The following is an 11,418-nucleotide window of genomic DNA, read 5'->3' on the forward strand; positions in this document are numbered from 1 at the left end:
TGGACCCTTTCTTGTGGTGTTGTCAGGCCAGTGGAGGTGTCGAACATTACATGATACGGCAGTCCTATTAATTGATGCCAACATTAATTCACCTAAGTAAATTATCTGGACTATGTGTGATCATCCTCCCCCTTCTATACTTGGCCCAAGGACAGCCATGTGGTTAAAGGGGAGCTGCTGTACCAATTCTCAGACCAGTTATTACATCTCGGTAATAAAATATACTTACGATGCAGAACAACAAGTCGCCGTGTTGTTGCAAACTCGCATTCAAGATCCCACTGTAGCGGCAATGCTTGTTAATAAGACAGAATTAAGCGTTGGTATGCTTTCCTAAAGGAGGCCCCATCTCACCCTCCATCTCTGTGGTGCAGCCACAGAGAAAGTATTCATGCAGGCTGATTTAAGATGTTTTCTTTTGATAAGGAACAAGCTCCCAGACGGGGATGCACTTAGCTAAGCCTGGCTATCATGATCAATGGTCATCCATTGGCGCCTATCAGTCTAGGGAGTGCCGAATGGACATCTGGACTGCATTCCTAAGTGTCAAGAGTAAGTGACTTATATCTCACCTTGACCAACCAATCAGGGACTGGCAGGGTGTGGTAATACCACGTGGGTCTCCAATGCCCGCCAAACTCTCAACCAATCAGCACACATCTGGGTCTTGGTCAAAAAGGGAGCGCAAGCTCAGATCGGGGCTCTCCTTGGCCATTTTCGCGCATCCTCAGAGACAATCACGTGACAACTGCTGTTGTCTGCAAAAGGACTTGGACTTTGTTCTAAGTCCATATTCTCTGTTGTGTATCTCTTTGTGTTTGCATCTCTTCGAGATTGTATACCTTGTATATTGATAACACTCACAGTAAGGTCTGCCGCTCGTATCCAGGCAGACTAGTATATGTTTGGTGCACAATTTATATTAATAAATGTATCTCGTGTATTGAACCCGTGTGTGTGCGTTGTTAGTTGTTCTGACGATTGATTTTCTAAAAGCCCCAATGAACAACCTCGTGATTACTGCTACAATTAATAATTGTCTCAGTAAACCCATCAAACCACTACACCACGAATTCCAAAATCCCATGTGGCCCTTCCTGCTCACTAGTTACTGTACTGACTGATGTAATGTGATGTCATCAAGGTCATCAAGCTGGGAAGTGTAGATGCCCCTCAGTCACAACATGACATTTAAAGATGTGCTTGATATGAAAGTCGTATTCAAGCTGCTGGAGAAAGTGTAGATCATGTCTTGGTCTGATCAGCCAACTTTGGGTTAAGGGGTGACCACGAGGGGCAGTCAGTCATGTTGTGTGCCTGTGTCTCACACCAACATTCTAACAGGACTCTAGTGGTGTTATAGTGTTCAGATTAAAAACCAGGGACAGAAGCTGGCAGTTTTTATTTCCTGATGACTGTTGTTGGTTCCCCTCTGATTATGTATGTAAGATAGGGCTGCTTGGGCAATAGGATCCTATGCAGGACTCAAGACAAGAGAATGACACTAAGCAGATACGCTAGGCAAAAACGAAAACCAGGAGGCAGGTGAGAAGATCAGAACACGGAAGCACAAACGAGGAAGCAGTAATCCAAATCACAAGACGAAACCAAAAACGAGAGGCAGACTAGGAGATCGAAAACTGGAGAGAAGCAAGAGGTAACCGCGCACTAGGGAGCTCGAAGAGAATCCGCAATAGTGAGCGGGGAAGTGAGGAAAAAGGAGAACTAAAATAGAGACGGGAGAGAAAGGTTATTGGCATTTACTTGCGGCGTGAGCTTATTTTACAGGGTGTGTGCGTGGGAATGCAAGAAGGAAGAGCGGCGCAAGTGGAATGCGTAACATGTAAGAGTTGGTGTCTGTCACAGCAACACATTATCAGTATTTTGTTAATTACACTCACCATGTGGAAGAGGTTCCATGCGGGTCTTCTTGACAGGAGGACTGAACTCTTCTTTCTCTCCCCAAAGTTTCCTTCCTATAGTGCCAGAGCATGGTTCTGCATGACAAGAGCAACACTATTCAGTGAGATAATCAAGCCTTCGACTGAAGGAGGTATTTGAACTTAGAAATATAACCCATTGAAGTGGAGCTAAAAGACTATTTAATCTAAGAAAGGTGATTATGTTCATATCCTCAACCTTTCTTAAGCTGCAGGCAGCTGGGGTCTCCAACCCTGGTCCTGGACAGAACCAGCTGTTTTGATTTGTTGCCCTAAATTACATAACTTAACATGAGGAACACGTATGAGCAGTCTATGAATTAAGCAAGTTGTGATTCAATTTTCCTCCTCCTCTGTCTGTATTGTCCTCTGAAGTGTTGATATACCACAGGTTGCAACACCTGCTCTCCAGGTCTGTATCTCAGATGTGAGGACCTGGTGAGGCTGATGGGGTGAAAGACCATTTTTCTGTACTTCTTCCTTTATGTGTGTGCTCCTTCATTAAGGGGAACAATAAGATTGTTGGAGAGTTTGCTGAAGCACACAAAAATGTGAGATTCCAATAAAATTAACCAGAGTAACTGATGATTCTCTCTTCCATATCTTCACTGGAAAAGTGTGTCATCAGTAAGTGAGAGAGTAAGTAAAACAGAGTTGTGTGTCAATGTGCGGTACAGAGAGAGGGTCAGTGATGTAGGAGAGAGAGCTGTGTGTCAGTGTGCCGTGTTATGAACCCTGTTTAAAATCTCTTTATTAATCTGACAGTACTAAGGTGTAAGCTGAATTAGAAAGAGAACATGAACTCACTCTTGGGAAGCAGCTGGGGTCCCAGTGTCTTCTGCAGTAGCTCCTCTATCCTCTGTCTCTGCTTTACTTCCAAATTCCTGAACTTCTCTTCCATCTCCTGTAAATCCTTTTCCTCAATCTCATAGTAACAGTCACTCTTTCCTGCCACCATGTCCTCTATTTTCTCCAGCAGCTCTGTGACCTGAGTGTGGTCATCCCTGCCATTGTTGTTGAGAACATGATACCTGTTCCAACATTTCTCCACCAGCCACTGGAGCTCCTTCCCTCCTCTCTCAATGTGCTGCTCAATGCCTGTGTCTCCCATTGTGTCCCCCCAGGTGAACAGCACTATTGTGTGTCTCCAGAATCTCTCACAGAGAAGCTCCAGATGTTCCTCCACTCTCCAGTCTGTGTGTGAGTTCAGATTAATCACCAGGAGGAGAGTGTGGGGTCCTGGGGGACACACAGACACAATTTCCTCAAATTCCTGTTTTACCTGCTGTGGATCATTCCCTATCAGCCACTCATCCCAGTTTGGAGTGTCGACCATAGTGATCTGCCTCCCAGCTACTTCACCCCGTCTCTTCACAGAATTCCTAGTTACACATTTACCCAGAAACAAAAGACCTCTTGAAGTGTTAAAGCCATCACTGCCCAGGATGGTGTTTCCTACTGAGCTCCTCTCAGACCCTATCTGGCCCAGCAGCACAATCCTGATCTCTGAGAGACGCGGTGGTGCCTCATGGGAATCAGCCTGTCCCTCCCCTGTCAGAGAGAAAGATCACAGATTATTTATCTCAACCAGTTTCTTATCACAGATGATATTCTATACAGTTAAAAGACAGTCAAGTAATATCAGAATAATTTCACAGACACTAAATTATCCATCAGAAAGTTTTGCAGTGCAATTATGACTCTGTTTAAAATCTCTACATTAAACTGCACTGAGATGTGACCCCTATCACAGAGAAAACATGAACTCACTCTTGGGAAGCAGTTGGGGTCCCAGGGTCTTCTGCAGTAGCTCCTTTATCCTCTGTCTCTGCTTTATTCCCAAAGTCCTGAACTTCTCTTCCATCTCCCGTAAATCCTTTTCCTCAATCTCATAGTAACAGTCACTCTTTCCTGCCAACATGTCCTCTATTTTTTCCAGCAGCTCTGTGACCTGAGTGCGGTCGTCCCTGTTCTTGTTGTTGAGAACATGATACCTGTTCCCACATTTTTCCACCAGACACTGGAGCTCCTTCCCTCCTCTCTCAATGTGCTGCTCAATGGTTGTGTTTCTCAGTGTGTCCCCCCAGGTGAACAACACTATTGTATGTCTCCACACTCTCTCACAGAGAAGCTCCAGATCTTCCTTCACTGATCTCCAGGTTCTAAATGAGTCCAGATTAATCACCAGAAGGAAAGTGTGGGGTCCTGGGTGACACAGAGTCACAATTTCCACAAATTTCACACATTCCTGTTTTAACTCCCATAGATCATTCCTCGTCAGCCACACATCCCAGCCTGGAGTGTCGACCACAGTGATCTGCCTCCCAGCTACTTCACCCTGTCTCTTCACATACTCCTCAGTTCCTATCTTAGTGTCAAACTCCTCTCTGCCCAGGATGGTGTTTCCTGCTGAGCTTCCCCTAGTCCATCTCTTCCCCAGCAGCACGATCCTGATCTCTGAGAGACGCTGTGGTGCCTCATAGAAATCAGCCTGTCCCTCCCCTGTCAGAGAGAAAGATCACAGATTAATCCTCTTCCAAAACTCAACACTAAGATGAGCTGCAGTGAGTGAGGAGCCTCAGCAGAGCTTACAGTGTGACCTTGTGGTGGCCTGTTGTTCTATAGTTTAGATACCCCACAGGGGCTCTGTTTCCAACACAGTTGTGAGACTTTTCCTGCAGAGCCCTACAGTATAACTGGGTATCCAGGACACCACTGGAAGACAGAATTTATCATTTATCTGGTTAGTTATGAAAAACTTAAATTTCACAGCTCTGAGTATTCTATGAGATAGTTGTGTGATGTAGGATGCTATGTTCATGTTTAAATTCTCTTCTGTATGAATGTGATTCTATTGAGGTGTGACCTCTATCAGAGAGAGAACATGAACTCACTCTTGGGAAGCAGTTGGGGTCCCAGTGTCTTCTGCAGTAGCTCCTCTATCCTCTGTCTCTCCTTTATTCCCAAAGTCCTGAACTTCTCTTCCATCTCCTGTAAATCCTTTTCCTCAATCTCACAGTAACAGTCACTCTTTCCTGCCACCATGTCCTCTATCTTCTCCAGCAGCTCTGTGACCTGAGTGCGGTCGCCCCTGTTCTTGTTGTTGAGAACATGATACCTGTTCCAACATTTCTCCACCAGCCACTGGAGTTCCTCTCCTCCTCTCTCAATGTGCTGCTCAATGGTTGTGTGTCTCAGTGTGTCCCCCCAGGTGAACAGCACTATTGTGTGTCTCCAGACTCTCTCACTGAGAAGCTCCAGATGTTTCTCCACTGATCTCCAGTCTGTGTTTGAGTCCAAATTAATCACCAGGAGGAGAGCATGGGGTCCTGGGGGACACAGATATACACTGGGTTCAATCTGCTCTTTAATCCACCTGAGAGTGAGCTGTAGTGGAGACTCATATGCATCCTCATATTCATCCTCGAACTGCTGAAGAGAGAAATACCATTCTGGTGTGTTAACTACAGTGACCTGCCTCCCAGCTACTTCACCCTGTCTCTTCACACACTCCTCAGTTCCTCTCTTAGTCTGAAACTCCTCTCTGCCCAGGATGGTGTCTCCTGCTGAGCTCCTCCCAGACCCTCTCTCCCCTAGCAGCACGATCCTGATCTCTGAGAGACGTTGTGGTGCCTCATGGGAATCAGCCTGTCCCTCCCCTGTCAGAGAGAAAAATCACAGATTATTCCTCTTCAGAAACTCACCACTGAGATGAGCTGCAGTGAGTGAGGAGTCTCAGCAAAGCTCACAGTGTGACACAGTGGAGACCTGTTGCTCTGCAGGTTAGATACCCCACAGGGACTTTGCTTCCAACACAGCTGTGAGACTTTTCCTGCAGAGCCCTGCTGTAGAACTGGGTATCCAGGACATCACTGGAATCAGCGTTTATCACTTATCTGGTAAAAATAATATTAAAATGTATGATTCATTTCAGAGCTACTCAGATTTCTGTCAGACAATTTCTCACCTTATAATATTACCCTATCAGAGAAAGAACATGAACTCACTCTTGGGAAGCAGTTGGGGTCCCAATGTCTTCTGCAGCAGCTCCTCTATCTTCTCTCTCTTCTTTATTCTCAATTTCCATAACTTCTCTTCCATCTCCTGTAAATTCATTTCCTCGATCTCATAATAGCAGTCACTCTTTCCTGCCACCATGTCCTCTATCTTCTCCAGCAGCTCTGTGACCTGAGTGCAGTCGCCCCTGGTCTTGTTGTTGAGAACATGATACCTGTTCCCACATTTCTCCACCAGACACTGGAGATCCTTCCCCCTTCTCTCAATGTGCTGCTCAATGTCTGTGTCTGTCAGCTCATCCCCCCAGGTGAACAGCACTATTGTGTGTCTCCAGAATCTCTCACTGAGAAGCTCCAGATGTTCCTCTGATCTCCAGTCTGTGTCTGAGTCCAGATTAATCACCAGGAGGAGAGCATGGGGTCCTGGGGGACATAGAGACACACTTGATTCAATCACCTCTTTAACCCACTTTAGAATGTCCTGTAAAGAAGGCTTCTGTTGATACCAAGATATCCTCAAAGAAGAACACCAGTCTGGAGTGTCGACCACAGTGATCTGCCTCATAGCTACTTCACTCTGTCTCTTCACACACTCCTCAGTTACTCTCCAAGTGTCAAACTCCTCTCTTCCCAGGATGGTGTCTCCTGCTGAGCTCCTCCCAGACCCTCTCTCCCCCAGCAGGATGATCCTGATCTCTGAGAGACGCTTTGGTGCCTCATGGGAATCAGCCTGTCCCTCCCCTGTCAGAGAGAAAGATCACAGATTACCACATTTTTATCACACATGGAATTTTTGTATCTATTCTCTCTCTAGACACATGTCCTTTGATGGTAGATGATTTGTTCTATTTTTTTACTAAAATATATTGGGGGTCAAGTGACCAATTCAAGATGGCTGCTGAAATTTAAGCTTCAGCACCTTCTCTTTTATTTCTTTATTTGATTTAATCTCCTCCCTCATTTTTTACTAAACAACTAACTGTAACAACATGTCTCCCAACCATGGCAGAGACATAGGAAGTGCAAGATTTTCCTTTCTGTGTGAAGAGCTGAGCGCACAGGGAGGAAAGAGCAGATGACAGATAAAACTCCCCAACCTGAGGAAACCTCTCACTGTCCGCAGGCGCCCCCTGCTGGTGAAGACCAGGTCAACTTGTTCCCTGCCTCAGTAAGCCCATTGACTGAACACAGTGCCTCAACACCAACCAGGCAGAGACACAGGAACAGAGGATGAGATGAGCAAAGGGCAGAGCTGATTCAGAAATCAGAATGGTGCAAAAGTGTGAAAGTCATGGGCCTGACGTGGAATCCGGAGATCCACACCACCTGTCGGATTCTTTCAGTTAGTGAATTCATCTTCCATCCCTTTCCTAAGCACTTCATCAGTTCAGAGACCAGGGGGAGCTGGAGCCTATCCCATCAAGCAACAGGCAGAAGGCAGGGTACACCGTGGACGCACGCACGCACACACGCACAGGCAAGCTGTATTGAACTTGTATTAGTTAGTTATTGACCGAGCCCACAGGTCACCAAGCCCCGAAGTGTGTTGGTGTGATTTCTCCTCTTCCATCAGAGAGCAAATTCAGAATATTCTCGCGGATTTCCATACCCGGTCAAACTGTGTTTGGGAAGCTACATCTGTTCATGTCACCTGTGTCCAAGATTCACATTATAGAAGATCATTTCAGGACAGATGAGTCAAGAAATGGCAGAGAGGTCAAAGGAAAAATTAGTGTCTAGGCCCTCTTCACACTACTTAGTTTTAATTAGTTCAGGTGGGTAGCTGCGTCAGCATGCGTAGGCTGCAAAGGAACAAGTAATAGGTTTATTCCAAGCTGAAAAAAAGAAGAGAGAAAACACAACGTTTCGAAACGTTGTGTGAACACCTGAAGAAGGCTCCACGGCTGAAACGTTGTGTTTTCTCTCTTCTTTTTTTCAGCATGGAATAAACCTATTACTTATTAGTTTTAACTAGTTAACTGGTGTAGAACAGCCAGCTGATCAGAGATGCTGTGTCTGTCCTGCTCTTGAAATTCTGTACAGTAGAGATGTGTTTTCACCTCCTTCATGATGGAGTGGAAGAATCAGGTCAAGGTGACACGGTACATCTCAGGAGAGGGAAAAAAAACACGAGGAATGACTTATTCAAAAAGAAACAGTTTTATTTGTTTGAGGTGATAAAACTCCTAGTTACAGCTATGGGTCAGCTTCTCCGGTCATCAACTTTCTGAACACAAGAAGTAGGAAAATAAAAAACAAGGACAGTTCTGGGGACACGTACAAACACTGAAAGAAGAAATTCCCTGGCTACTGTCACATCTGGCCCTTGTATCCGTCAGTGACTAAATAACGAACAGGCAAGTCTTGTCTGTGACTCATTTTATATTCTGCGTGTCTCTCTGCTGCTCCGGTTTCAAACAGGAAACAACCACGTCTGAAGATATCCGCTGTGTAAAATTCCTGCAGATACATTAGTGAATCTCAGGCTTTACACCAATTAAATTATTTTTACTGTAAATTAACTTCTTAGTATAAACCATGGGAAATATATGATGTCCTTCCTGTTCAGGTTTCGCAGTACCAATCTCCGATCGCTGACAAGAGAAAGTGAAAGTAAATCAGCTCCTCTCTCCTAGTTCAGACCCTGAGTGTCTGACAGACACAACAAACTCTCAGCAGACAGGAAGAAACTTCTCCAGCTGCTGCTGTGCTCTGTGACAGAGAAGAGACCCTCAGTGACTCTCTTACCGACACTCTGACAGGTAGAACAAGAGAAAACTCACCAGGGCTGAGCACTGAGCTCTCAGACGCCATCTCTGCTTTTCTTTTCCTGTTGTTTTGAGCGAGTAGTTTCCCGTCTGGTCTGTGATGCTGCTTTGACGCCACATGGTGGACAAGGAACAGTACTAAATAGACTGATCGATGAATTAAATAATTCCTGACTCTTGCATAGCGCTGTTCTTGACACTTCACTCGAAGTGCTTTACAGGTAATGGGGAAACCTAAAGACAGAAATGAATCAATGATTTTTATGTCAACAGAATACTGAAGTCAACACCCACGGGATCTTAAATGATTAAGTGTGTCTCCGGTTTCTAACCTTCCTTATGTTCAGACAATTAAGAGAGATACATCGACTTTTATTCTTATAACGTGATAAAAAAATGAGGAAAACTGGCGCCAAAACCCGCATCCGGCTCGTCCTCCGGATAATGGTTGCTAAGCAACGCTCCAAGTCTGAGTGCTTGAGCTCCTCTCAGGCTGTTTTATTCCCAGGTGAGGAGCTGCTTCTTTCCTGGAAATCCCAGTAATGACTTGGAATCCCTCACCAGCTCCTTTCAGCAGGAATATCCTGTGGGCTGGGAGGGAGGGCGGAGGCTCTTCCCTGGTGTTTCTGCAGACGAGGGGAGTCCTGGTGTCCGTGTGGCGGAGCGGCTGGTAAAAACGCTCCCTGTGCTGTGGGTGTTGTGGGCTGCCAGTGTTTCCAAGAGAAACGGGCTGTTTGTGTGGGAAGATGTTCTTTCCTCAGGAGTGGAAAAGTCCATCTGGGGCTCAGCTGGAAGAACCGAGCGGGAAGGAAAGTTCTGGAAGTGCGCGTCTCCTCTCCGTCTTCTTCAGTTCCAGTTACTGCGACACTGGGACAGAACAGGAGTGACGAGCGAGTCTTCTTTCCTACATGGGGTATAAGTGGGTTTTTTTAGGAAACAGGAGAGATAGAAAAGGACACCAGTGGGAGAGAGTCCTCAAACTGCTTGATTAATCTCTCAGGTCTTGTCTTGATCCCGGTTGTACCCAGTCCCAGTTTAAACTGGTGTAAAATGTGAGACTTCTGCCCTGACACAACCCCACATGTGTCTCCACACGAGACGGGAGTCCTGTAACGTGTTTTTAGACAGAAACCGCCAGAACAGACACTTTAGAAGTGACCTGGAGGAGAGGTCAGAGCAGGGAGAGTCTCTGGATGAGTAGAAAAAACAGGAACTTCGCTTTTTACTGCAACACTTTCTGATTAAAGTGTCCCATTCCTTCACTCCCAAGACAACAAGTTAAAATGACACTTAATATTTCTGGAAATGGATTAGTAGGGTCCAGTCCCAATTTACCCTATAATATTTGATCTCCTAACTGTCTGTTATTCTCCCCAATATAATCCTTTCAGTCTTATATGAAATACCACCTACTGTCAGTCAGCTCTGTTACAACAGACAGGATCCCTTTAGTCCTACAGGACTTGATTCTGATTTTTATTCAGCTACTTCTTTCATAATCACATTTGTTTTCCAACAACGTTTCTATATTATTCTAAAGAAGCAAACAATATTTCTACTGCTGTACTTCGACTGGAAGGAGGTAAAAACACAGTTTCCTGTTTCTCTTCAATACCTGGTCCTTAGACTGGTCTTCTGTCACATCAGCTAAAACGTCACTTTTTACGTTGGGTGATGATATAGATAATAGACTCACAAAAAAATCATAAAGATACTTCAATTTGTCAGTCAAATGGGACATCCTCTTCCTTCTCTTTAAAAAATAATTAAAAAGTATCAGATGCCAATTCAAAACATTTCACCTTAAATGTATATTTCACTTTTTTATATCAACAGTATCCCAGTTAATTTTTTAGCCTTGGAAAGAGGTTCAGACACAGTGACCCTTTCCCTGATCCTGCTGGTGGATCTCAAGAGATCAAGGGATTCAGTCACTGTCTGGGACCTTTGCCCATCAGTCAAACACAAAATCACAAGTAATAATAATAATTAAAAAAAAAACGTTATTTTATATAGCGCCTTTTAAGGTGGCTTCTCAAAGCGCCTTACAGAATGACAACAACAATAAAACAAGATTATACACAAGATAAAACACAATTACAATGTACAGAGGAGACTGTGGATGATGGAACTAAGAAAAGCAGAATGGTGAAGAATGGAACCAGTTCAGTAAAGGCTTTTCTGAAGAAGAGGGTTTGGAGTCTGGAGTTTGAAGGAGTTTAGAGAAGGTGACTCTCTGATATCCTTGGAGAGAGAGTTCCAGAGCTTGGGGGCATAACAGGAGAAGGCCCTGTCACCCCTAGAGTGTAGACGGGCTTGGGGGACAATTAGGAGACCAGAATTAGAAGAGCGAAGGTTGCGAGGTGGGGAGTAGGGCGATAATAGTTCAGACAGGTACTGAGGTGCCAAGCCATGCAGAGCCTTATAGGTGAGCATGAGGATTTTAAAGTCCGCACAGAATTTGACCGGAAGCCAGTGCAAGAATCCAGGACAGGAGTGATGTGATCTCCTGCACTAGAGCTGGTCAGGATCCTGGCTGCTGAATTTTGGACATACTGCAGTTTGTTCAAAGTAGATTTAGATACCCCAGTGAGTAGAGCATTACAGTAGTCAATTCGAGAGAACACAAATGTGTTGATCAGCTTTTCAGCCACAGTTAGTGATAGCATAGTGCGTAGTCTAGCGATATTTCTG

At 44.9% G+C, this 11,418-nt stretch overlaps 1 protein-coding gene across 1 annotated transcript; it reads right to left on the reverse strand.

Moving 5' to 3' along the window:
- Positions 1-3,687: 3,687 nt before the first annotated feature.
- Positions 3,688-8,811, reverse strand: LOC138242632 (GTPase IMAP family member 8-like). Its single transcript, XM_069198182.1, has 4 exons — positions 8,740-8,811; positions 5,948-6,697; positions 4,835-5,599; positions 3,688-4,442 (listed from the first exon to the last, which is right to left on the reverse strand). Exons 1-4 carry the CDS (start codon positions 8,768-8,770, stop codon positions 3,688-3,690), a joined length of 2,301 nt encoding a protein of 766 aa, XP_069054283.1. The 5' UTR covers positions 8,771-8,811.
- Between the last annotated feature and the right edge of the window lie 2,607 nt (positions 8,812-11,418).

This window comes from Lepisosteus oculatus, chromosome 14 (genome assembly GCF_040954835.1).
Source record: "Lepisosteus oculatus isolate fLepOcu1 chromosome 14, fLepOcu1.hap2, whole genome shotgun sequence".
Classification (NCBI taxonomy): Eukaryota; Metazoa; Chordata; class Actinopteri; order Semionotiformes; family Lepisosteidae; genus Lepisosteus; species Lepisosteus oculatus.

Coding starts and splice junctions, on each gene's coding strand:
- LOC138242632 (XM_069198182.1), bottom strand. CDS start 8,770: ATGGCGTCTGAGAGCTCAGTGCTCAGCCCTG. Junction 6,698..8,739: donor GAGCTCAGTGCTCAGCCCTG/GTGAGTTTTCTC, acceptor TCTCTCTGACAG/GGGAGGGACAGGCTGATTCC. Junction 5,600..5,947: donor ACCCCAACTGCTTCCCAAGA/GTGAGTTCATGT, acceptor TCTCTCTGACAG/GGGAGGGACAGGCTGATTCC.